This window comes from Uloborus diversus, chromosome 2, assembly GCF_026930045.1.
Source record: "Uloborus diversus isolate 005 chromosome 2, Udiv.v.3.1, whole genome shotgun sequence".
In the NCBI taxonomy this organism is placed as follows: Eukaryota; Metazoa; Arthropoda; class Arachnida; order Araneae; family Uloboridae; genus Uloborus; species Uloborus diversus.
The window spans coordinates 110,717,981-110,745,772 of NC_072732.1; the positions used below are offsets into that span (position 1 = coordinate 110,717,981).

At 32.9% G+C, this 27,792-nt stretch overlaps 1 protein-coding gene across 1 annotated transcript; it reads left to right on the forward strand.

Moving 5' to 3' along the window:
- The first annotated feature begins 369 nt into the window (after positions 1 to 369).
- Positions 370 to 27,623, forward strand: LOC129217235 (maltase A3-like). Its single transcript, XM_054851508.1, has 10 exons — positions 370 to 514; positions 601 to 780; positions 3,925 to 4,085; positions 4,633 to 4,758; positions 12,974 to 13,096; positions 13,373 to 13,488; positions 14,835 to 15,030; positions 18,974 to 19,159; positions 20,229 to 20,351; positions 27,045 to 27,623. Exons 1-10 carry the CDS (start codon positions 421 to 423, stop codon positions 27,516 to 27,518), a joined length of 1,779 nt encoding a protein of 592 aa, XP_054707483.1. The 5' UTR covers positions 370 to 420; the 3' UTR covers positions 27,519 to 27,623.
- The last annotated feature ends 169 nt before the right edge of the window (positions 27,624 to 27,792 follow it).

Sequence of the window (27,792 nt, forward strand, 5' to 3'; positions counted from 1 at the left end):
GTTGTCAATTTTTTTAAAGTTTAAGTTCAAAAACTTTTTTTTTGAAGTAGCTGTTTCTTTTTTTAATTAGCTCATTAATTTTATTTTAGATAGAATGATAAAATTCACAGAAATATGACGCAATCATCCTAACGTGGAAAACTGCTTTAAATGCTCCTTTTTATCTTCAGTATTTTATTTAAGGGGAACTTGTTTTGTACATTATTCACAGATTTAATTGTATCTCATATTTAATGAGTCAACAACTTCAAGAAAAAACTTAAAACCAAACTGATATCAGCCTCAGTGAAAATCTTTCAAAACTAGTTCAAGAATCGCGTTTAACTGTTGCTTGCCTGGTTTCTCATGATTGTAAACAATGAAGCAAGGCGTTCGACTTTTCGAGTTATGTCACACTGAGCTTATGGTGAAAATTACACTATGTCATTAGAGTGGTGGCAAAAAAGTGTTGTGTATCATGTTTATCTATCATCATTCAAAGACAGTAATAACGATGGTATTGGAGACATTCAAGGTATTATCAAATATTTATTCAACTATTGCTCATTTTTTGAGGAGCGAAAATTTTCAAGTTCTATATTCATTTTTTATTAATTTTAGGACTGATATCAAGCTTAGATTATTTCGTGGAACTAAACGTTTCCACTTTGATGTTAAGTCCATTTTATCCGTCTCCTATGAAAGATAATGGTTATGACATAGTTGACTTCACTGACATCGATCCCAGGTATGGAAATATGGACGATTTCAAGGAATTTATGATGCAAGCGAAAAATCGAGGTATCTTTTTTCTTAAATTCACTTTATATTCTTAGTTGAACTTAATAATATAAACACTGATCACAAGTAGAAAGCCCAGGAAAAATTCAAGTATAAAAGTCAAAAGGATTTAAAGATGGTAATAATAAGGCTCTCCTATTTGACTATTATGTTTTAAAGATAGGTTTCAAATGGTAGAATTACAGTTGGCTCTCTGTTTAACGACTTTCAAGGGACTACAAAAAATTGTCCTTAAGTAGAAATCGTCCTTAAATAGAATGCTTTTAACACTATACTGTACCGTCTGGAACCGTGAAAAGCCGTCGTTAAATAGAGCATCGTTAAACAGAGAGCCAACTGTATATCTTTTCTTTATTGAAAGAGCAACGTTCCTTTATTTGGAAATAAGCATTCATAAAAATTACACAATGTTTCTTATGTAGTATTGAATTTTTGTAACAGCTTTAGTATACAATCTATTAGCAGTTCATTTGAGTTTTGCTAAAAATTATATTTCATAACTCTTAAGTTTCACTAAGGGAAAAAATATATAATTTTTAATGCAATTGAGTATTGAAATGAAAATCCGTCAACACCTCTTTGTGTTTTAAGGTATGAATGACTATTTAAGAAGTAAAATCTTTTTCCGTTATAGTTCTGAAGCAAATTGTCAGAACAACATTTCTCTCTTTGAAAATGGATTTTTATAACCTTGTAACATTTTTTACTTCACAATATGTTCTTTTTTTCTAATGTGACTATTCAGTAGGGTATCTCTTATTTTTGAAGCATGAAAATATCAACCTCTCACCCCTAATTTGGTTCCTTTTTGTAAAAAAAAAAAAAAAAAAAAACGCAAAATTTTAGCATGATCGGACAAAATTTAGAGGTAGCTCAATGAAAGAGAAGTTAGTAAGGCACGTGATGCATACCTGCAATATAAAGCATCCCTTGTCAGGCAAGTAAGAATGAAGAAAATGATGCTATTGGAAAATTCTAAAGTAGAGCACTTTTCATCCACTGATCAGTCTGAAAACATCTCATCAGAAACTGAGGATGTATGATGGAAATTGAGGAGAATGCAGCTTATGTTCAAGAAAATCAAAAAAGAAAACGAGGATAGAAAACAATAATTACTCCAGATCTTGTGGCAGCTTTAGACTAATCAAAAATATCCCACCGAAAGGCTATGTTTGTTATTTTAGAAACTGCCAAGAGTTTAGGATAGAATCTCTCAGAATTTTTTATAAACAAGGACTTGATTTGTCGACAAAGAATGAAAGAGAGAGCTAAAAAATATGAAAAAGTTAAGCCCAAATTTCAAGGTAATGCACCTTTTGTCATTCATCGGGATGGAAAATTAATCAATGATCTTACCGAAAAAGAGAAAGTTGATCGTTTACCGGTGTTAGTTTCTGGGAAAGGAACTTCTCAACTGTTGACTAAACTTTAAATCCTGACTTATTAAGACGCCCAGATCAGTAACTTTTTCTGCCTGACTAATGACTGAACCTTGTAAATAATAACTTGTACACTTATTTCCATGCCCTAAATGTAGCACTTGACATTTTCCAACATTAACAGCCATACCTCAATGTGTTACCCTACACATGACCCTTGAACAGAACCTTCCATGTCACAGAAAACTAGATCCAAAATCAGGTCCTGTCGAGTTCCCTGAGTTACGATTTGATCTAAGAAACAGTCGTCAATTACTTTCAAAAATTCCTCTTCCCTGCTATTGCTGTGGTAAAAATTATTCCAATCAGTTCCTGGAAAATTAAAATCTCCCATTATGATGACTGACCCCTTGCTTGAAATGTCACTAATAATGCTAAACATCTGTTCATCTTGACCCTGGCTTAAGTTGAGGGGCCTATAAATGTTCCCTAAATGTAATTTTTTGCCCTTATTGTTCATCAACTCCAGCCAAATCATATCAAACTCATCAGGTTTATCATTAATTACCAGTTTTATGGCAAGTTGAAGTGTGTCTGTCATAAAATAAAATCCCACCACCTCTTTTACCTACTCTATCTTGTCTAAACAAATTTTACCCAGCAATAGATAATAAATCAGCATCATTTTTGGTAACTCATGTCTCGGTAACTCCAATAATGTCCAACCTCTCAATCGCTTTTCAATTCTTCCATCTTGTTCCTAATACTACGAGCATTTGTATAAAAAACCTTAAGTAAGCCCATCTTATTTTAATTTAATGCTGTGTGATTATTTGAATCCCAACTGTTAAAATCTTTTCTCTTATTAGCCATCCTTTTTTCCATTTCTACTAAAATCCAATAGTTAGTACCCTTTCGAATTCTGCTCCTTAAACCATGCCCCCTGTTTCATTTTAGATTTTTGATTCTGTAGTCTCTAAAACCAAAGCACTAACCATTTTGATGCCTGTAGAACTCAGATGCAGGCCATCCCTAGCAATCCAATCGCGTTTAAATTTACTCCACACATCAATAAACCTAATCCTACGCTTCACGCAAAGTTCCTTGAGTACCAGATTCATACACCTAGCCCGATGGTTTAACCAACTCCTGTACACTCCATATCTGGAAGCAAACCAACCACTTGGACAGTTGTTGAACCATTGATTACTTTGTCCAACAGGGAATCCCAGTCTTTTGTAAACTCATCGTTGTTACTGTGGCCTACATCGTTAGTTCCCACCCATGAAGTAACTACATCCTCTTTATTAAATACCCCCTTCTTCTCAGCAACCATATTTACATCTCTCACCAGAGCCCTTGACAAACAATATCTAGCCACCTTAGGTCTAACTCTGCCTATTGCGTTTCTCACACTAATATAAAACTTATTGACCAAAATCATTAGAACTGAAAACTTAAAATGTTAAAATTAGTAATTTTAAAGTCATACATAAGCATTTTTTGAATATAGCCTTCAAATCCAGGCATTTTTCAAGTTTGCACATTAATTCAGATGGGGATATGAAATCCCTACTTATACCTTACTTATAATGCCTTCCAATTACTGACTCATCTTTTATGAGAACAGTTTTCCATTTCTAGCTGTAAATGCAGTATATGCAGTAATTTGTTATGAACAAATACTTCTTACTTATTAGATTAGTGTCTGAGTACTTTGTATTGTGTTCATCTGATACTATGAGCTGATGAGCTTTCTTTTCAGGCATGCATATTTTAATAGATTTTGTGGCAAATCATACAAGTGACCAGCATCCATGGTTTTTGAAAAGTATTGAAAGAGAAGAACCATATGGTGACTATTATGTTTGGGTTGATGCAGCTCCTGAATCCAATTTGAATAATCCTGTTCCACCTAATAACTGGGTAATTCATTGTTTTGTTGATTAATAGTGAAATAACTGAAGCATATGGCTTCATAAGTAGGCATTCCCCCCAAAAAAGGAAAAATTCCCATATTTGTCAGTACAAAAAGAGATGAGTTACAATAACTTTTACTGTTTTTTGCAAATGATTTTGGGAACCATTATGAAACTCTCCGACTGTCTGAACTGAAAAAAATGCATTTGTGCAAAAATTAGAATAGAAATATCTACTTTTGCATCTACATTCTTCAATTGCATGTGTAATATCTTAAGCAGTAGTGCCTTGATGACTTTACTCAATTTTATTATTGTTTTGTAATGAATGTTGTTACAAACTATATTGTTACAACTATAATTGTCTTCTTATAAACTCTGTCTTTTTTTCTTAGAAATTTCTATTGGTGCAATACAAATTTTATCTTATGGTTATTATTATCTTCTTGTAACTGAAACAAGTTAAATTATTTTTCTTAAACTCTTGCATTTTAAAAACTGAATCATAGGTAATGGTATGTCATATATAATGATAACATTTAAAAATTTTTCAGCTGAGTGTATTTGACTATTCTGCTTGGACTTGGAATGAAAAAAGACAACAATTTTATTTGCACCAGTTTTTACCAGAGCAGCCTGATTTAAATTTTCGGAACCGGAAAGTGAGAGAGGAAATGAAGGTAGAGTGCAATCTATACTGATGTTTGGAATTTTGAAAATCTCTTTTAACTACAACATATTATACAGTACCGATAATCCGAGTTGATCAGGACCAACACTAACTTGGATTGCTGAAAACTCGAAATATAAGAACCATATGAGGCAGTGAGAAGCAAAGGGATGTAAAAGTGGGTTTTTTAAAGCTTTAAGTAAAACACGTTTATTACTAAGGTCCTATGTAGGGCTGGGCGATATACCAATATATCGTAATATATCCATATATATTTATTACCACAGTAACGATATTCAGATTTTAATCTGTCTGATATTTCAAAGAATTAGTTTTAATTAAGAACTAATTGAAAGAACGACTTAAAAATACATATTCATTAATAATTCTTTGTGCTTAATGATGGCAGGCATGTGGATAATACCTGCCAATTCCTCCAGCTTTCCTAGGAGGTTTACGGATTTCCATGCTTTTGTTTTCGTTGATCTGATCAGGAGCAAAATTTTCGAGTATTTTCGTGCTTTGCAGAACAAAAAAAAAAATGTATCCCGCCAATTTTGGTGCTACGAGCGTTTTGTGTGGATCTGGAAAGCAGTGCCACGCCGTGTTTAAAGCCAAGGGGGTTGCCGTAAGAAAATTCACTCGTCGCATTCAGATACTCAGATCGAATCCAAAATAGATGATATGATTAGATGAATAATTATGTACGTCTGCGAATTTCGAACTGACGTAACTTCTGTGATTTAATGCGCGAAAATAAGGTTTTTATGTAAGTTCTACGCATTCACGGATTTGAAGCCGTAATTGTTATAGCAAAGCGAATCCGACCATACTTACGGTTTTATGTTACATCGGTAGTTTATTGCAGCTCTTTTGTTTGGTATTTTTTGACTTCAGTTTAAGAGTCGTCATCAAATATCAGAATGGAAAAAGTGAATAAATTTTCGTATTCGTTTTTCGGTTAAATTGCTTGTGAAATAGTGACATTGATGAGATAATTGATTTACCTAATAATATGGATTTTGGATAGGATATGCTGAAGAAAAATTAATTTCATTTTTAAAATCAGTATTAAAATGTGTGTGTATCATCAGAAAACTATAGTTTTAAATGCATTATATATTTTAATCAACTTTATAATGATTTTATTAATGCAAATCTACAGTTTACGTCAGATTTTTGACAAATATGGCAGAAAGGTCCTTTGATGCTCAAGAATTCACATTGGGCAGTTTTTGTTCGCAATTGGAACCCCCCTCCCCCTCCCATTGGGGGTTTCCTTTTACGTAGTTTTCATCGAATCTTTGCCAAATTTGCCACAGCGGTTCTTTGATGCTTAGGAATTTTCATAGAGAGTTTTTCGCATATCTATGAGGGAGGGAGTGGGGGCGAAAACACCCCATGGAGGTTTTCCTTATGCAAATCCAGTTTACGTCAGATTTTTGCAAAATTTTGCCCTTGATACTCAAAAATTCACATATAGGGCAGTTTTTGTTTGCAATCGGACCTCACCCCCTCCCACCGGGGGTTTCCTCTTACAAATCCAGTTTTCGTCGGATCTTTGCCAAATTTGGATCAAGGATTCTTTGATGCTTAGGGATTTTCATAGGGAGTCTTTCGCCTACTGATGGGGGGAGGGGCGAAAACACCACACGGAGGTTTTCCTTATGCAAATCCAGTTTACATCGGATTTTTGCAAAAATTTTGCAGACAGGCCCTTTAATGCTCAAGAATTCACTTAAGGTAGTTTTCGTTCTCAATGGGGACCACTCTCCCACCCACAGGGGATTTCTTTATACAGTTCCACAGATTTTGTTGGATCTTTGCCAAATTTGGCACAGTGACTCTTTGCTGGTCAGGAATTGTCATAGGTTTTTTTTGCCTACCTATGAAGAAAGGGGGGGAGGGTGCGAATACACCCCACAAGGGATTTTCCTTATGCAAATCCAGTTTTCATCGGATTTTTTTCCGAATGTAGTGCAGCGGTCTTTTGACACTCACATAAGTTTTTTTTTCATTAAAATGGGGTGTGGGCCACCTTGGGCGTTTCGCCAAAAAATCTAGAATGATTACGAAAAAACCAATGATGTCTAAATTTAAATTTTGAGTCATAAAATTGTGCTTTCTACACATTGACGGGAAATGCTTGTGCTATATTTTCCCCTTCTTTTTAAAACCTGTTTGTTAAACATGTGTCACTAGAGGAAACTTTTATTTTCGAGGTAGACCGTGGAACGTCGGGTAATGCAGATAGTGACGCATAAATTAAAGGTATATTTCATAGTTCTGTATGCTTAATGGGTTTATGGTGTGAAAATTTATAGCTGCAGTCTTTAAAGATTTGTCATTAGTATTTTACTTAATGTTACTCAACTAAGAAGTAAAATGTTTTAAAGCAAGAGCTATTAAATGACTAAAAATAAACTACTTAAGACGTCAATACAAAATATAGTTCAAAGTGCATTCAAATTATTGAGACTGCTCAAATTTAAAAATTTAAACAAAATATTTAATTGAATATTTTTAAAAAAGGAGATAGAAATTGCTGTGGGAACTACAGAGGTATTAGCGTACTTAATAGCACCTATAAATTATACAGTAAGATAATTAACAATAGGCTACGGACAATTTTGGATCCGTTACTTCTAGAGGAACAATCTGGATTCAGGAAAGGCAGATCATGTATGGATGATGTATTTGTAGCAAAACAAATAATTGAGAAACGTCGATAATTTAATATAGAAACACATATGATTTTTATTGACTATGAAAAGGCTTTTGATCGTGTAGATAGAGATAAACTGTGGTCTATAATGGAAAAAAGAGGCATTCCTAGACATCTAATCCACTCCTGTCAGTCTCTTTATCAAAATGCAGACATACTGATTGATACAGAGAGAATCAAAACTAATCAAGGAGTACGTCACAGCTGTGTTTTATCCCCAACCCTTTTCAATATTTATATTGTTGATATCCTGCGTACTTGGAAAGCATTAGTTAATGCTGGTAGTAACCTAAGTATGTCAACCTATGTTAATACATTACTCTTTGCTGACGACCAGATTATTATCCAATCAAATGAAGACGATCTTCAAAGATCCACCTACATACTCCACAAGATATGCCAAGAATATAATATGAAGATCTCAATCCCAAAAACTAAAACAATGGCATTTAGGGTTAAAGAGCCAATTAGAAGTAAAATTGTTATTGATAATAGAATTATTGAACAGGTGAGGCACTTCAACTACCTAGGATGTGTTATCACCTTTGACCACGACAATGATGTCCAAAACAAACTATATGGGTTTCAACACTTATGTGGAACCCTTACAAGAACCCTAAAAGGTAAAACAAGAAAGGAAACACAACTGAAGTTCTATAAGGTTAGGCGGTGCCAATCTTACTATATGACTCTGAAACATGGACTTTGAACAGTCAAGAAACTAGTAGAATTCAAGCAGCAGAGATGAAGTATTTGCAATCACTGAAGAACTGCACTATCCTAGACAAAATAAGGAACGAATCTATTCGAAGGGAATTACAGATATTCAGCCTCAATGAAAAAATTATTGAATATCGTAATGATTGGAAAAACCATGTTCGACGCAAGGCACGGGGAAGACTTCCAAGAGCTGCCTTTTATTACAGACCAAGGAGCAAACGAGACCGTGGTAGGCCCAGGAAGCGGTGGGGCGACCAAGAAGCGGGAACAGGCTATATGCCTAATTCTTGAAGAAGAAGAAGAAGAAGATTTAATTTAATATTTAAATTTTTTTCATTGCGAAGCACTTTTGTCATGCATTGAGCTATGCCATTTGCACACCCCCTCCGGGAAAGTTTTGAATTAGAGAAATAATTGTGTTTATTACACTTGGAAATGTCTTTTGTTGTTTTTGGATATAATATGCTCTGAACTATAACCTTTGCATCCCCCCCCCCCCAAGAATATATTGATATATCGAAAATATCGATATTTGGAAAGTTATATATCGGGGTATTTAAATTCTGATGTCGCCCAGTCCTAGTCCTAGGTAGGCTTTCATTGAAATTTTTTTCTAAATCATGCTGTATATAACAGAACCTACCAGGGCTACTAGTACTACCTCTTACCCCAAGACAGAGGAGAGGTTCACCTATCATTTGTACTAGTTATCTCCAAATTTTAAATTATACTTCTTACATCCCTTTGTTTCTCACTGCCTCATATAGTAAAATGTATAAATCTAAAAATATGTTTTAAAAACACCTCACTACTTGATTTAATGTTTAAAAATAAAGATTAAGTTTGTTTTTGAGCAGAATTTTTTTCTTGCTACATTGTCTTGTTGCACACTTTTTAGAAATAGAACCTTTTATTGTAAAGCAAAAGATTGCTACTCAGTATAAAAAATGATATACTGCCTGCTGTGTACAAAATTTGCTTCTCTGCTTCATTGTTTAATCTTTAATTTCATCAAAATCATCTTCAGCAATCATGCAAATTACTGCATAGTCGGTAATTCTCTATTCTTCATCAGCATAAAGCCACTCTTTGAATCATGTTGCCTCTTCACAGCCACATGTAGTTTCAAAACTTTTTGATTTTCTTTTTTCTTTTATTATTGTCTTTTAGGTCTTTTGATGTCAGAATATTATGCCAGGAATTCGTTATTGTGTACAGTTTAATTTGCCCGTAATTCACAAACCAGTACATAGCATTTTTGATTGAAATTTCTTTTCTTTTCTTTTTTTTTTTTTTTTTTTTGGCTGCATCTTGACAACCATGTTTGTTACTCACCCTCTGTATGACTAAATATACCAAAAATGGATGTATGTGTTTGTTGATGTTCTTTATACAAATTTAGTTTTAAGTCGGATCTTCTCAAAATTTGGGGTAAATGCACCTTAAAATTCAGAAATGCATGTATGAGGTTTTTCAAAATGAAAGTTTCAAAATATTCTGAAGCTTTTCAATTTTTAATTTTAAAACTCCTAACTCTACTAAAGAATTTTATACTAATTTCAACTAAGCACATTTAGGTCTTTTCTTTTGTTATTTGTTCCTCTCCTTTGATTGACATGTTACATTTAAATCCATACAATGATTGGCATATGAGCTAGTTCTCAATAAACAATTTCTGTAATAACTGTTTCTCTAAAGATGCAGTGTCACTACAGAGAAAAAAAAAACCTGTTTTTGCTACATGATTTTGGAATATTTAAAGTAGTTAGCAGTGAGTTACCGCCCCTAAACCTGGGCTAAGACAGAACTACATGCAATATACCAGACAGCCCGGTTATCACATCCAGAGACTGCAGTTTCATTCTTATTAGAACTTATTAGTCTGGATTAGTGAACAACTGAACTGGAGGAGATGTCATCTCATTGAAGCTGAGAGTGGCAACAAACTGGTAGATAAAGTAAATTTATCTCACCAGTGAGTGTTCGCGGCATGGTGCGGTTCGACTCTTGAACTGAAGGCAAAGCTTGTGTATTTCTAGTGTTCTTGTGCGTTGTTAGTACAAACATAGTTAATAGTATTTGATGTAATAAATCTAAGTGATATAAAATTGGTGATTAGTTTTTTGATCGTCAGCAGTATGAACTTTGACGATAGTATTCAACATGATACATTTACTACAAATGTAAAAAACAGAAATTTTCTTAAGTTTGCTGTAAATGTGCTATTTTGAAGTATAAATTTGTCACAACATCAATATTGTAAGAAAGAACCCACCATGGTTAAAATCAAAAAATATCTGTGATTGCTATATCATAGAATTTGGTTTGTTTCTATACATTAGTGAACATGACATCACTGATCACAAGCTGATAACCTGCAAGTCTTGATGTAAGTATGGTTATATAAAAAATATAAGATCATTATTGTTTTTTAAGGCAGCAGTTTTAGTCACTGCTGAATCGTTTGTTAGACAAATTGAGTGACATAAAAGAACACTTTGTTTTAAAGCACACATATTTTCATTGATTTTGATTTTATGGACCCTGTGAAATTGTCACTCATTTATGGTCTAAGTAAAAAAGATTTGGTAAAGTATATGTAGGTGTTTTCATTTGTCCTTTGATAGTCACTTCTGATTGACATGTTGTGTTTACAAGTTATGCATTGTTGCAATATCAAGTAGTTCTCAGATGCTTAAATTCTGTAAAAGTTGTTTCTCTGCAAGTGCAGCGTTAGTGCAGAAAAAAAACATGTTTTTTGCTATGTGTATTCAAAGATTTGTTCCTGTTCGCACTAGTAAAAACCGTTACAATAGTTTTCGATATAATAAATTTGCTACATAATATGGAAATCAATATTTGGCTAATTAATTTCCTGCTTGGCAACTCGTCAGGCAGCAATATGAACTTTAGGGATAGTATTTGATAAAATGTACTACAAACATAGCAAATATTTGGACTATAAATTTACTGCTCCATTAATATTGAAAAATAAATAAATAATTGTATATAAATAAAATACAACACTTCTAAGAAGTCAAAAAGCCTGATTTTGAAAGACTTCTATAGTTGGGGCATAGCTTTTAGGCCAAAACTGTCCTAGGAGCATTGTAATGCTGTGATTAGGACCTGCGCAGCCTTCATAGTGCTGACAGGTTAAGTTTTTTCCTATTATAGTTTTTGCAAACGGATAGTTTTACAATCTGTTTGTGGATTTTCGAGATTCCCAATTGTCCTCTTTGCAATTCAAACCAAGAAATGGACATTTGCCACCTGCACACTTGCACCCAGCTCTCCAGACGTAGCCTGTGTGACCGTTATTCGGAAGCAAGAGAGCGTATGGGCAGCTAAATATTTCACTTCATTGTTCCTGTGTTGTTCCTTGTTCTGTGTATTGTGTTTGTTTTTGCTACTTTGTTCTTTGTAACTTTTTCTTGCTGTCAGCTATTTGAAAAAAAGGTTTGAAGAGAGAAAGGGTCAGAAAAAGTGGTGTGAGTAATATGTAGGTAAATATTGTTTTGTATAAGTACTATGATATGGAATAAGTCTTTATGTGAAATTCAAGTGCAATGATAGTCTCAGGATTTAAAACTGGTTAATTATTAAAAATGAATTGCAACTTGGAGCTGTTAACATTCCTTATGGGTTGAACTTTCAATGAAATCTATAAACTATATAGCGCTAAAACATGATAAAATAGTAACTGTGTTGAAAAATTTCATTACATTCTAATTCCAAAACGTAGCCCCACAATGTTTCAAATTGTAGAAAAAATTACAGTAATCATAACCATTTGATTTGGAAAAAAAAAAAAAAAAACTCAGCTGTTGAAAGTGAATTTTGTTTTATTTTTTATTCAAGTGAAAATTTATATCAGAAATAGGTTTTGAAATTATTTAATTATCTAATATGTTCTGTGAAAAGATATAATTTGGTCAATTACAAAGTAGAAATATTGTAGTTATAAAATTACTATTTCAATAGAATTGTTGGCTTAGAGTTGTTTACCAGGTGCAGCTGTTGCTTGCAATGAGATTCGAATAGTTTTAAGAGGGTTCTTAATTTTCATTGGTGATTGATACTTTATGAATATGCGAATACAAAAGTGACATCTGGAAACAGTTTATGATCCTAGTTAATTTAGCCAATGCCTCCATAATGCTAAATGCCTATCGCTTTTTCTCTTTTAGCATAATGAACTCAAAACTGTTCAGAGATCACTGCCATATATCAGAGATACTAGAAGTTAATATCAGAGAAATTAACAACTGGTTAATTTCTAAATTTAAATTTAGAAGTTTACCAATTAGCAATTTTATTCAATTTTTTTGTATCCATCGTCATAGCAACCATAGCAACACTTTCATTGGATGACTGCTGAGTTGTGCTGTTTTCAGAATCATTACAAAAAATGGGTTGTTCACTTTTTGAGGTAAATGCAATAGGCATTTAACATTAAGGGGGTATCTACTTATCAGTCTCCATTGAATATCAGTAGCCTATTGAAGCTGTCTCTTCCCTTGCTCATTACAGCTTCTTACGGTAAACTGTTTCAGTTGCCTGCAACCATACTGAAGTTATAATTTTTCACCATTTCAACATCACCTTGGAATTAACTAGAACCGACCAAACTGGGCCTGTGTGTCATACTTGTATTTGTATAAAAAGAAAATGTTTCGCACTGTATTTGTTTGACTTTTTTTTAACATAAAAGTAGAATTTGAATGAATAAATTAGTCTTTTTTCATGTTTGATTAAATCATGCTTTTTATTATTTCAGAAAGTTTTAGTGTTTTGGCTTGAAAAAGGTGTTGATGGCTTTAGAGTAGATGCTGTGAGTCATATTTTTGAAGATGAGCAGTTACGAGATGAACCTGTTGCTGAAGATTCTGGGGCAAAAAAAGTACTTAGTTACATTTTTAATTCCTGTTACATTACTTATTTTAACCCTATTTACTTTCCAACTCCTTACTCATGTTTAACTTGAATAGCTGCTTGTCTGATGATTTTAAAATGTCACGTGAGAAAAACATTGGAGCTCAATTTCAGAAATCAACTCCTTTTTACTTAGATTCAGTATTCTTTACATGAAGATAGAAAAGAATATAAAGTCCATTATTTGTGTTTCACTATTATCATATGTAAAATTTTTTATAAAATTTTTCTTTAATTCCAATAGGATGAGTACAGATATTTAGATCACATTTACACTAAAGGTATGAAAGAAAACCTTGATATATTAATAGAGTGGAGGCAGTTGTTAGAAGAATATGCTTTAGTCACAGGAAAATCTAAGTGAGTTCCTTTTCCACTTCTCCATATTTTCTATTGACAATGATATCCTTTTTCAAATAATTATGCTTCAAAATTTGTTGTCCAATAGCCACCAGGACCACTCGTACAACTTGCCTGCAGTGAGTTGGTGTACACTGACTTTGGCGTTGTACTTCCAGTGACATTGCCCCTTTCTTGCCTTGTGTGGTGTTGCACTAATTAATCCCTTTATTGGCCTTTGAGTATATATAATTTAATCCCTTTTAGCTTGAACCAGGAGTCATTGGTCCAAGGTCAACTTTTTTGCCGCATTTTTCACTTGTTGGGGAGGAAAGAATTATTGGCAAGATGCTAGCAGCAGCTATTTCAGAGATCCTGAATTACCACCCCAAATTAACATTTTTGTTAATATACTTGCTAATTAAAGACATACATAGGTAAGTTTGGGAGGTTCAACCAGAGAACTACAAATATTTAGGTACCTAGATCAAGTCTCAGCTTGCTTTTGTTTTTAAGTATTTTGAGTGACACATATAGATACCGCTGAATTTTAATGCATAAGCTCAGTCAGTTCAAAAAATCAGGAAAACTATCATAAACAAAATTAAGGCTTTTAGATCACTGTGCATCATTTCGGCACAATCCTGACTTGTTATATAACGAATAGCTGCAGCAGATAATATGATTTTTAATAGAACTACAAAGAGTATCTTGAAAAAAGATGTTTCTGCTACAACTGACAAAATTGGTCTTGTAACTGACTGCTATTGGTCTTGTAACCAAGGGCGGATCCAGAAATTGTTCAAGAAGGGAGCAATTTATTTTTAAACTTACCATTGATTTACGCATGCTTGGAGAGGGGGAGTTGCCTCATCATTTTTATCTTACGCAACTGCAATGTAGACTTAGAGATTTATCCAAGGAGGTCCCTGAACCTTTTCCTTTCCCTTTCTCTTCAAAGGGGTGTTCTAAAATTGTGTTTTAGAAGTTCAGTTTCATAGGAATTCCAGAGAATGTTTCAAAACCCCCTCTCCCTAGCATGATCGAAGGTCGTTTAAAATTGCGCTTTTTTGGAACTTCAATTCCGAAAAGTTCCACGGAGAGAGATTCGAACCATTTCTTTCCTTAGCGTCGTCAAAGATGTGATGCGTGTTAGAACTTCAATTTTAAAAAAATTGCCGGTGCAGGATCCACTCAAGGGAGGGGCGATCGCCCTTCCCTTGTATCCATCCTTGCTTGTAATGAGCTATTTTTTGCTAAATATCTGCATTTCTCAGCACTTTAGGAGATATTTGTATGATTCAAATTAATTATTGGTTTCCATAGTTTCATTGAAATGGTTTTTATATTTTTCTTTACTCTTGTAGGATCTTGTTTGTAGAAGCTACAGAAGAAATTCAGGACATTATGTGCTATTATGGATCAAGCAGTTACAAAATTGCAGATTTCCCTTTGAATTTTGAATTATATAAAATTACAACTGACACGACTGGAAAAGAGCTTAAAGAGAATATTGAATCTTGGCTTGAAAATATGCCCAAAGGAAAATTACCTAATTGGGTGGTATGTCTTTTGTTAATATTTAATGTTTGTACTTGATTTTTTTCATTGCAATTTGCGTTTCACTTTTTTCATATTAAATGAATTATTGTGGATGAAGAACGTGAAAAGCCCTAATTTTTTTTAAATTCCTTTTTGCAACTTTGCATAATATGTACAGTAAAAGCCCTCCTAACGTACACCCCTCAAAGGTAGACACCCCTCTTATGCGGGCAATTTTTCATTCCCCAGTGCCAATAAAAATAACATTATTAAACCCCTGTCCTGCGGACATCTCTCTATAGCGGACAAAAAAAATTTGTCCCGTTAGTGTCTGCATTAGAGGGATTTTACTGTAGTAGTAAAATAATTGGAACCATGGGTAGAATATTGATTATATTTTGTATTTACTTTAGAGTATAATAATAACCTTTAGTGGAAATACAACCAATACTTATATGGTTGAGAACTGAATATTTAATGCTTGTTTTATTTACTCCTTAGTGTTTAGCTATTAAGGGGCTAAATTATGTATGGTCTCTGGGGTAAACGTGGCTAGGATCTATACATTTTGAAATAGTCTTTTACTGTAACACTGAATGTGACTTTATACCAAGCAAGTTCTTTTAATCTTATTGTTCACGTGTCTATACATGAAGCAGTCCCAATTAAGTTCTAATGTTTAAAAGATGCATGAAAATTTCTGTATCCTGTCCAATACACCAAGACCTACGGCATTGAAAATGCAATTATATGTTGTATTTCAAATGCTTACATTTCAAAACCAGGAAAAGTTGTGAAAAATTAAACCCCTATTATCGGATTTACCACCCTTGATATATATAAAAGCCATTTCTAAAACTTTTTTCTGGAAAAACAAGTTCAGATCGTCCCCTCTTAAGTACTGTGTCCCAGCATACTTGAGATCGTAACACAAAGAAAACATGGATCTCTGAATATCTCAATAAACTTGCAAGAAAAAGAAAATCAGAAAAAGCAGAACAGCAAAAAATTAATAAATAAATAAATAAATAAAAATAAATAAATAAATAAATAAATAAAACTGCATTAAAAAGAAATAAAATTTGAATTAAATTTCATTATAATGGTTGGAGGCGAAAAAAAAAGCAGAAGGAAGCCAAGGTTTTTCTAGCAAAGAGAACAGTGAATTTGAAAGTGAAGATGAATTTAATCTATACTCTAAGTCGGATTTTGATTATTAAGCTAGGTTTCAAGAAGGAATTCCTCAAGTTGATTGTCATGTATCATCACTAATTTTTAATTCACAAAAGGCTTCATTTTTGTCAGTTAAATTTAAGGGGAGAAAAGGAACTGCAGTGAATACTGATGAGCTTGCGTTGTCTTAGAAAAAGTAGATGATGTAAAGTGAGCATGGACTCTGTCATTCTCTTTAATGACTCATTCATCAGAGGATTGTTTATTTTTTACCTGTACTTTGAACTCCTTCATTTGAACTACTTCATACATTAAATAAATATTAAACATAAAAATTAAAAGTTATGAATTAATTACATTACAAATAATTTAAAATCCTGGACAGTAGGCTATGAAAGTAATAAAACCTAATTCATTAACTTACCATGAAAAACAAGCAAAAAACTGAAGAGCAGGTAATGCTGGATGCATTACTATATTATGAGGACACTAAAATTAAAAATTAAAAAAAACCCCCGACTGAGTCGCAAATGTAGAATTAAGAGGAAAAATTGAAAATCCATTTAAATTTCTTACATTACTAAAATCAATTACAAGTATTTTCTTTGTTAACAAATAGAAACTGGCAACAGACAAAAATTTTAAATCATTGCTTTCAATTTCCTTGTCGGCCAAGAATGAATAAAGTTTCCAATATCGTAAAGAAAGGCTAAGCCATATTTAAAATCTGCTTTAAGAAAACATTATAATTCAAATTCTAAATAACATGGAATCTCCAAACACATTCTATCAGACGCAGAAAAAAAAAAACTCTTTATTTTGGTACTAAAGTTCAAAATTTTTAAATATATTTTACTGCAAAAACCGTGAAAACCTATTAGATGTTTTTGATTAATATCTTCGTTAATTAATAACATCCGAAGACGCAACCTAGCTAATAACACTCTTGATCAACTCTTCTTTGGAACAAAAACGTTTTTTTTTTTCAAAATCGGTCCATCCGTTTAGGCGCTTGAGTACCACAGAAAACAGACACGTCAAACTTATTACCCCCTTCCTTTGTCTGTCGGGGGTTAAAAATGGAAGAGAGGAAAAATACTAACAATATGTTTACTTGTCTTTCTTGCTAAGCGCAAAAGTTGTATCGGCAGCTGAGCTCAAAAAGAGAAATTGCTTCTTAAAGTTTTATGCCTCTATATACTTGATTCAAGTGCTATTTTTTTGAATTTTTTAAAAACTATTTCTCATTCAAAAATTACCACAAATTATTGTATTTCGATAAAATGTATTACGAAGAACCACCTGATGACAATAACTTAATTTTGAAAAAAATGGCCAGATTTGACATTAAAAACCAATTCTAATAGTTGAACAGTTAAGAACTTTCAGGGTAATACTCTAAATTGTTCACCGTTAAAATGAACAAACAAAGTGTAACTAGGGTATTATTACCAGGCACCTCATTTTAAAATTTTCCAGGAAGAGGGTCAAATGGTTTGTGTTCAACACATTTTGTAGGGAAAAATCATCAAAATGCATACAAAAATGCCTAATTTCATTATGATTCTAAAATGCAGAGGAGCCAATTGCCCCCCTCCCCCCTTCCATGATTGTCCAAATGACGGGCCTTACTATTACCAAAAATATGCTGCATTAGTACAATGTTACAATTTTCCAAAACTTTCACTGCAAGAAGAACGACTGTTCTTTTTTTAATAGATCGTACTGCACCGTTCATTTTAAGGAGTTGAAATTCCAACTAAAAAGCTTGCTGGTGGATGGGTTGGTTAGGTACCAATTTATTGGGGTTAATAATGTGCATAAAGCCTCAATAACTAGTTTTTTCCTCAAAAATTAGAATTTCATTTAGCCTAACATGTTCATACATCTTTTGCATTCATTTTCACGAGACTACCTACTTGTTTAAATGATGATTAAAAAACATTGTAATGCAGAAATTTACAAATTAATTGTGGTTTAGACCTTACTAGAAACCCTTTGTTTTATGCAAGTAATGTGGGCTTACAGATGATGAAACATCTGTCATAAGCTTTTTTCAGATACATACATTTCAGTTTGTTGTTTTATAGTGGTTTAGTTATATTTTAAAATTCAGCAAGTTGAAGTATGGGAAATGAATGTCATGAGGTTTAGAATTTCAGACATTTTATTCTGGTAAACTTGGAATTATCAGGGAATTTCAATTTATCTGAAGAGTGGTCATTCTGAATTTCACTTCAATGCTCTAAGAAATCTTTTTTGAATGTTTTTTGTATGATCCAGAATTGCAACTCAACCAGAAACCAGGAAAAAACCGTTATTTGGTTAGAGCAAATGCCAAATTGAATCAAAAAAAAAAAAAATGTTGGTTTATTTCAGTTTGATATGCTTTCAGTCATTTTGTACTGATAACTAACTTTTCAATATTTTCCCATTTAACTTCAGCCATATAATTATCATTGTAATATGTACATTGTTACATTTATGATAGAATCATATTTCTAGCCCAAATGAGGATGTACATAAAATAAAATTATTCATTTAGAACTGAACCAAGAACTTATTTTTGACTGAATAAAAATTGGAATTGAGCCAATATATATATATTTTTAGTTGAACCATAGCAAAAACCAGAGTGAAAAAAATTACAATTTAAATTCATTGTTTTGGGTTCTATATAAAAGTAATGACATTAAATTTCATGATCTCTTTAATTATGTGTGTTACATTTATTTATTAATTAATGATTCTCTTTACCCTCGCTAATTAATTAAATTCTTTCCTTTTTTAGCTGAGCTCCCATGATTACTCTCGAGTAAATTCTCGTGTTGGGAAAACTTTAGGACTTTCTCTTTACATGATTACCATGATATTACCTGGATTACCATTTGTATATTATGGTGATGAGTTAGGAATGTTGAATGGAGTTATAGATCTTGAAGACATAAAGGATAGCTATGCTTTGAGAACTACCCCAGTAAGTCATTATTGAAACATTTACTCTCTTTCACATTGAATAGTAAGGGATGGAATTCAAAAGAAAAAATATGTATATTTAGTCCAGTCCAACCCCGTTTTAAACTTACCCAAATATTTCTGCAATCACATTGATATCCATTTTCATTAAATTGTCATCAGAGTTTTGTTTGCTGTATTTCATACTTTAATGATCATCTTAACTCTATATAATACCGAATTAATTTGTAGAACTCAATAACTTTATCTGCTTCCACTTACTTGTCTATTCATATGCAATACTGATTTATTATATGAAATAACGGATATCACACTTTAACAGTAGCATATATTATTTTGGTTTTACCAAATATGACTCATTTACATCGGAATTATACTATTGCACAAAAGTATTGCATGTTTGAGTAACTTTGTTTTAAGCATGAGACCTCCAAAAATATTTTTTCCCAATTCAGCTAATCTTTTTTTTTTTTTTTTTTTGTCCAGATGTAAGTTAAAGACAAAATACAATTGAGATACTGAACATAAATTACCATTTAAATGCCTAAAAAATATAATTTTAAAAAAAATCAATGTTCAGGTTGTTAAAAATTAGAATTCAATTTGGATCCTGTCAAATAAAATGAAATAAATTTTTCAAGTTATGCTTTTGCAATTTTAAGAAACTCTCAGCAGAAAAAATAAGTGAATGCAACTAAACTAAAAAACATAATGATTTTAGCCAGCCTTTCATTTGATTGCAGTAGCTATTTTAAGCATGGAATCCACAAGGTTTTGTAAAACTTCTTTCATTATTTCATGGTGCTAAATTTCACTTATTGTCTCCTTTAACTTCTTTTCTAGATTTTTTACTCAAAAAACAGTTTTATTTCAAAAATACTAATTTTGACAGTCTGTCATGAAAAACAGCTAGGTTTCTCTAACTTGCAATACTTTTGGCCTTTAGTGTGATTCAGTCTGCATTTAGTTCAAAGGAAATATTTTAGACTATGTTTGACTAATGATGCTTTAAAGATGTGATTAGTAGTTTCATTATCTTCCCATAATTTTTTATGTGTGTTATATTCTAGTCAAATTCTCGGGATCCTATGCGTACTCCTATGCAATGGAACTCTGAAGTGAATTCTGGATTTACAAGCCATTCTAAACCCTGGTTACCTGTATGTGAAGATTATGAAACTGTAAACGTTGACGTAAGTTTTAGTTTTACAAACTTCATTAAAAAGGAAAACATTGAAATGATCTCATCAACAGTGATGCATCATAACAATTTGATAATTTAGAGAAATATTTTAGAAACTTTTAACTATGCACTATCAATTTATGCTTTAAAAAACAACCTGTAAGCTTTATAGCAAAAAGAATAGAACTTGTACCAGGAGCGGGAATCAAACCCAAAAGGCCAAAGGCCACAAGATTTTATGTCAGGCTTTTTTTAGATCCCTTAAATGCACTAGCAAGCTGTTGTAGCTATAGTGCTGTGGCAGCTTTCAAAGTCCTGTAATAATGTATCATGCTCATATAACATATTAGCTTAGGCAAAAAAGTTGAAAGCTCTGGGGGTGTAAAATGAATGTTTTGTGCATATAGTAGTGTTTGGGAAGAAATCAGTTAAAAATAGGTCCCATAAAGCCTTGGAATTTCTCCAAGGCTGTTTTTTTTTTCTTTTTTGATCTGTGTCACTCTTATTGCTAGGGTGCAAAATATATATCCTAGCCAGGCGCCCTGGTTTTCAGACGAAATCCCGGTATACGGGCCAGTTTACTTTACATTCCAATAATAGATAAAATTTTATTATAGATGATTAAAAAAGTATAAAAATAATTAACTGAAGGAATATTTACAATGATTACTTTGTCATTTGTAACACTGGCAGGTTAAAAATTAATATCGGATTTGCTTATGTAAATTTTTTCCAAACAGATTAAAGCCAAAAAGGATGTTTCAAAAAAAAAAAAAAAACCTAGCCGATGAAAAGTACATGTAGATATTATTCAAATTTGTATCCTTCTTCAAAAGTGTTTCATCTTATTTCAGTAACTTATAAACGTTAACATGTAAGAAAAGCAATGTTTAAATTTCTCTGCTTGCATCATTTCTTATTACTAATGTTTTAGATTCATCATTAATAACTGTTGTTTATATCATTGAAGCATTGAAAATGAGCTCCTCTCTAAAAAAATTTTAAAACTTGCCAAGAGTGTCTACCCTTTTAAATACCTTATCTTTCTTAATTGGTTGAATATTTTAGGTAAATATTTATTCGACCAAAGCATGTACATATCATGTAGCACAAAACTTACTCACAACAAGCATAACATCGAAAGAGAGTATTCCATCAATCATATACTAAATAATGTGCTAATGAAGTACTCTTAATTGTTATGAAATATGTATTAATGCTTCCAAAAAAAAAGTCTGAAAATGGCGATATTTCGGGCGAAAATATTTTGGTGCAGCTTCGACGAGAAATGAGTTTAAAAATGCGTTTTGTGTGTGTTTAGTGCAACTTGGAACAGAAAAAAAAACCTCAAAGTTCTAAAAGGTGTTTGAGTACTGAGCAAGTCTTAAGAATAAAACTATTTTCAATATTTTAATAATGCTAATTTGTAGCTAAATTCTTAGATTCTTCTGTTCATTGATAATAATATAGAAGTTGAAAATTATCGTCAATTATTCCATTTATATTGGCTATCTTCTTAAAAGAAATATGAAAAATAGAAAATTTTGAGATGAGAAAATTCGTGATCTTTTTGATTTAAGTCTAGCAATGGTGGCCCACGGGAATTGGCTGCTAAGGGATTTTTATTGAGTGGGATTTTGGAAAAAGTTGCGGGAATTACACAATCCCGCTGTCAGGAGGAAAAACTAATTAAAGTTTTTGGTGGACCTCAACAAATGTGTCTTGGTTGAGTCAAATTAGAAAGCATATTTAAGTAAATCATTAACATTTATTAGTACTAAAATATAACATGTTAACAAGAAAAAAGGCTTCTTAAAAATATATTATTCTTGTAGAATATATCCAGCAATAATAAAAATATTGCAGGGAACATGAACAATAAATATAATAGTTATACCACAGGTGCTCCTAAAAAAGTTCATCGTGATAATGGAAAAATAGTCCAGCGATCTCGAATCGTATTCCGCCAGGTGATTCCGAACGAAGTCTTGAAACATCCACGTAAGGCCGGCCGGCCCAATTCATTTGGCATGTAGATCAAGTGGAACGCGATTCCATCATCAACAGGACGATAGATCCAAGGGCTGGTAGCCCACTACAACAGCTTATGCAGGAGGAGACATCCTGGTAATGGTAGCAGGGGAGAGAGAGATCGATGGACGGATGTCCACCGCTTAAATACTGCCTCGATGACGTTCCACACAATTTACATATGCTTGGTTGCAAGTTCGATGAAATCCACTAAGAAAACTCAAAAATATTTTTGGCGACACTTAATTTCGTTGAAACCGTTACATTGACGGACAAGATTTTTTTTCACTGTGATTTTTAACTGAACCATCAATCAAGCACCATGCGGTTTGTTTACATTTTTCTTACTACGCATGCAGGAAAGAACGAAAGCTTTGAGACTGTATTTAATTAGTGCAGCGTCAAGACATGGAGAGTCCCCTCACATAAAAATAGGTAAGTATTATTAATGTCACTTCCCCAGTACCGGAAAGTCAAGAAAACAAATAAAAAATATCAAATATTTTGACACCCGCACCATAGCGCAAACCCTGCCTAATATATTTCTGTTGATTGACAATCCAAAAAAAGCAAGTTTCCCAAGTTGAGCTTATTTAATGCAATTTTTGATTGTTGGTGATCTTTAAAAAAATATGTACAGTTGAACCTGCCTGTCTCGAATGTCGAGGGTTCAGAAAAAAAAATTGAGAAAGATTTCAAGATACAGAGGTTTTGATTTTTGCATTTAAATCTAGTGACTACGAGTTGTACAAGCAATGTGTGCAATGTAAGTGAAATGAATAAAAATATACTATGCAAAATATAAAGTAAATAACTAAATAGATTAAATAAACAATTTCACATATTGTGCATTCATGAGGAGAAGGCACTTTGGCACTCCTTCTTGAAAACAGAGCTAATTTTAGCGCAGGGGTGATGGCTACTGCTTGCAATTGAGACAACCTTAACTTTGGCATGCATTTAAATTTGAAAATTTGTTTTTGTGTTCTTTTCTTTCGTTTCCCACTTTGCTTAAGTGTCGTCTCCAGGGAATCTCTACTTTTTAAACTGAAAATTTCATAACTATAAATATTGCATATACAAAAAAAAGAATGGTAAGGTATTTTATAAAACGAATGCAACATCTCTATTAAGGATAGGCCTTCTGAATTTTGTGCGAGATCCTTTTAAACACTAACGTACTAGATTCTAAATTGCAAGTGCGCTCATGATAAAAGGGGTGGGGAGAAGGGGCATGAAAATTTCATTGGCACACAGACGAAGATTTAGTATCTGCTCCTTCTCTCTCTCTCTTTTTTCTTGGAGGGGGGGGGGGCGGGGAGGGGGGAGGTGACTCAACAGCTCTAGGGGTTGTGTCTTTGGTGCATCTATATGGATTGTACAAAATTTCAGATCATATAGAGTGGGTATACAGTCAGTAAATCTAAAGTAGCAGTTATAATTTTTAAAAAATGCTGTTAACCTTATTCGAACAAAAGCTGCCCCCCCCCCCAACCTGGTTGAACCAAAGGCAGGGAATGGCCCATTGTTCTAGAAAGGATTTACATGAGAGAAATAAAAGTAAATGAGAAAATAATAAAAAATCACTCTCTCTCTCTGAAATATATCAATGCAATTGACTATTAAAATCGAGATTATTTCTCTAAATATTGAATGAATGTTAATGTTTAGCAATATGTAATAGTTTGCGGTACGTAATAAAAAGTGACTTTGGTTTGAATACTGTTTTAAAATTATAGGTTCATCGTTAGGGCCGTCTTAAGAGATGACGACCACCCCCAGGGCAAGTATTTTCTAGCGTTGGGGTGCTGACCAACTTCGTTTCTGAGGTGGGAGGGGGGCAGAAACGAAGAAAATTATAACACTTCAGTACAGTAGCTTAACGTCCACACGGGTTGTCCATAAAGGTTGTCACACTTCACCTTACCCTCTCCCATCGTCACTTCTCACGCAATGTTGGATGGACATATTGCTATAACGAACGCTTTTATTTGAACCAAAATGTGTGAAGTCGCATTTCTTGTGATCCCCTCCTTCCCCCTTGAGACAAACTAACAGAAGTTCATGAATCCTGAAACTCCCTCCCTACCACTTTCAAGCGTAACATCATTTGTGAACAGCTCCTTAAGTTTGCTCTAAGTCACCCAAATCGAGCTAACAATTGTTCTAAGGGAAAAGCTTGGCTCCCCTACCCCACCAGGATAGCGCTATTCATGATTTTTTTATGATCATGTACGTTTTTAACAAAGAATCATATCGCACCCCGGCAAGGAAAGTGACACAATTCAAAATTTGGGAAAACCATACTGGCTATTGATTGAAAATCTAAATTTATTTCTCATTCTCGACACAAAAACCGCACAAAGTTAGCTAACCTAAATGGTGCATGGAGGCATAGAAACGATATCATCAATAGTGACACATGATTAAAATTTTATAATTTAGAAGAATATTTTTCGAGCTTTAAGTATGCATTATATGTATCAATACTGCAAAAACTAATTAGTAAACATCACATAATATGTTGATTACTCATACTGTAATATTTGAGACTAAATCGCTTAAAACTATTATTGTGTTAAACTTTAATTTTCTCCATTGCTGTTTTTTTTCCTAGTTAAGTCAGTTTCCTTACCTATGTGCGATACGTTGAACAACTGAATTGGTTGACTGGAGCAACGTTTCTTGTTACAAATTATGCATTTTACATTCAGAGCTGTATTAGAATGCGGGCAACAAACTTTTGCCTATTTTATGATTCACACAGGTAACGCTGTTCCGTAAAAGTACTGGAGGAACTGAATTACTTTTAGAGTAATAGAAAAAACTTGTAAATACAGAAAAAAATGTATGGTTTTTTTTTTTTTTCAAAAATAAATAGGTCAACACAGCAACATAAAACGTTGTTTCAATCACTTATTCTGTAGATAATCACATTGGCATGTAAAAAGCTTCAATTTTTGTTTTGTTTCTTATTTCGTTTCTGAAGAATAAAAGCCATATTGAAAAAAAAAAGTATTAAAGCATTGAGAAATGTGTCACATAGAGTGCAACTTACCTACTGTGACTTCCAAAATTGTTCTAATGCTTTAAATGTGTGTGGTAAAAATGAAGTACCTAGGAATTGAAATGGTAGTTCAATACTTTTTCATACTGTCCCTACATGATTACATCAACCCAACATTTTTTACAAAATATTGACTGTTTGAAATGGGTCAAAAATGAGGTGACAGAGAAATAATTTCAGAAAAATATGATATTAAAGTTATCATTTGTCATCGTCTTTTTTTAATTATTTTTTCAATTCGGTGATAGTTAAAAAATCTGTTGGCATTAATTTTTGCTTGTTTACTTCACAAATTCTTCGTATTATTTTACAAATGGCTGGTATTCGCAAAGTAACAATATACTTTACAAATCAAATTCGAAAATGTATTAATTCTTCATTATATTCGAAGTAAAACAGTTCTAAGTATTGCAAAAGTAGTTCATTTATCCCATACCACTGTGTAGTATTTAATAATCCCTTTAAAGGAGAAAATTGGATCGAAAATAAGGTGAGAAAAAGTTAACGAAATGAGATTAGAGATTTATAACTGGAAAGTCTGTGAAAAACCCACGTTTGAGTGCTGTGAAAATTTTAGCAGAATAGAATGAAAATTTTTCCTTGCAATTTCACCTGTAACTGTTCACCGTGTTTTCAAAAAATGTTTACTTAATGTGAAAACTAGAAAGTTTAGGATTTCCTTTGCAAAATCACTGGTAAATTAACCCAAAACATATAGAAATACACTGCAAATCTTAAAATACTTTTAAGTCAAATGATTATCTTGGTAGAACGCTTTTTTTGGGTAGGGAAGGTGGGAGAGGATTTCTTAGAAAATTATAGAACACTCATCTTCTTCCTGCGCAATAACGATGGCCAACTGGCAACCTTTCTTAGTGTTGGTCTGAGCCTCATCCCCAAAACATGGATATAGAATCAACTGATACCACATGTTGGGGGCGTGGCCAAGTGCCAACTGCTGAAAAACGGACAATACAATAACATGTTTTCTTCCATGAGCAGGCATGAGCTACAGCAATTTATAGGAAAGCGATAATCAAGAATTCTTTTGATTCTCTTATTCTACTCATCAATGCTTTTACTAACATACCTGCCCCCTTCTCTTTTACTTACCCTTTTTTGCTTTGCAGGAGAAATAATAGCACCGAGTGTCCAGTTTGTCACATTGAAGTGACACGTTCCATCCCTCCTTCCCCTCATAGTATTGTGGGCCAGCAAGTGTTTGCACCTTGCATTAGCTCTGCCCCTCTTCTCCTTCTCTCCCCAACTGAGGCTGGGTATTATCTTCCATTATTTCTTATTTTTAGGGCTAATCTGTTGCCTACATTTGTTCCTTAAATAGTGAAAAGAAAACAAGATTGCACTTCAAAATTCCATAGCAGCGAATTTTGAACTTCGAGAAACAGAGGTTTTATGTATGAAGTATTTCAGAATAGCAGGTAAAACGGCATGAGAAATTAATTGAGATTGCTGGGAAATTAAAAGAATTTGAGACATGCTCTTTTTCGAGATACACAGGTTTCGAGACAGACAGGTTCGACTGTATTTACTTATTTGTTATTGTTATTGCATACATCAGTCTGAATTCTAATGTTTTATATTTAGGAAGAAAGGAAAGACCCGTTATCAGTCCTGAATACCTTCAAACACTTGATAAAGTTAAGGCAAGAACCTTCTGTTCTACTTGGTGTATTGGAATACCCATTAATAAACGAGCAAATATTTTCTTGTCTTCGATTTCTCGCCAACGTGAAATGCTATTTACTCCTTTTGAATATCAGCTCCCGTCCTGCTTTGGTAGATTTATCTAAATCACAGTGTACATTATTGCCAAGTGTAGCTTGTGTAGAAGTTATTAATAAAGAAAGCTTGCAGCAAAGCCAATCAAGTCATTCAACAAAGATCATTTATGATGGTGAAGAACCTTCTCCTATAGGATATGCCAAAAATGTTGCAAAAGGTGCTACAAATGTTCTATCGGCTGATAATGTGTATATGAAAGGAAATCAGATTTGCTTAGAAAATATTTTTTTAAGACCAAAAGAAGCACTAATATTGTCTTTTATAGGAAAGTTGTAAATAGTATTTATTTTATAAATTTACTATTTATAAATTTATTTATATTTCTTACTTATTGTTACCTTGTTGTAAATTTTCTCTTGGCATATGTAAATATGACCTTGTTGAAATTATACATTGAAATGTTGTTGAATTTGATTTTTAGAAATGTTGTGATTTTTGAATTTTACAATAAAGTTTGATATTTATTTTTACATAATAAACTGAAATTCGTTATTCAATTTGAAGTTGCCTCACGTTTAGTTATACTGTTTATGTAGTTAATGCACATTGT

Bases quoted from the DNA above. Each gene is read 5' to 3' on its own strand.
- LOC129217235 (XM_054851508.1), top strand. From the start codon at position 421: ATGTCATTAGAGTGGTGGCAAAAAAGTGTTGTGTATCATGTTTATCTA. The intron at 13,097-13,372 runs GTACTTAGTTAC...TAATTCCAATAG, and splicing joins AAGATTCTGGGGCAAAAAAA to GATGAGTACAGATATTTAGA. The intron at 20,352-27,044 runs GTAAGTTTTAGT...TTTTATATTTAG, and splicing joins ATGAAACTGTAAACGTTGAC to GAAGAAAGGAAAGACCCGTT.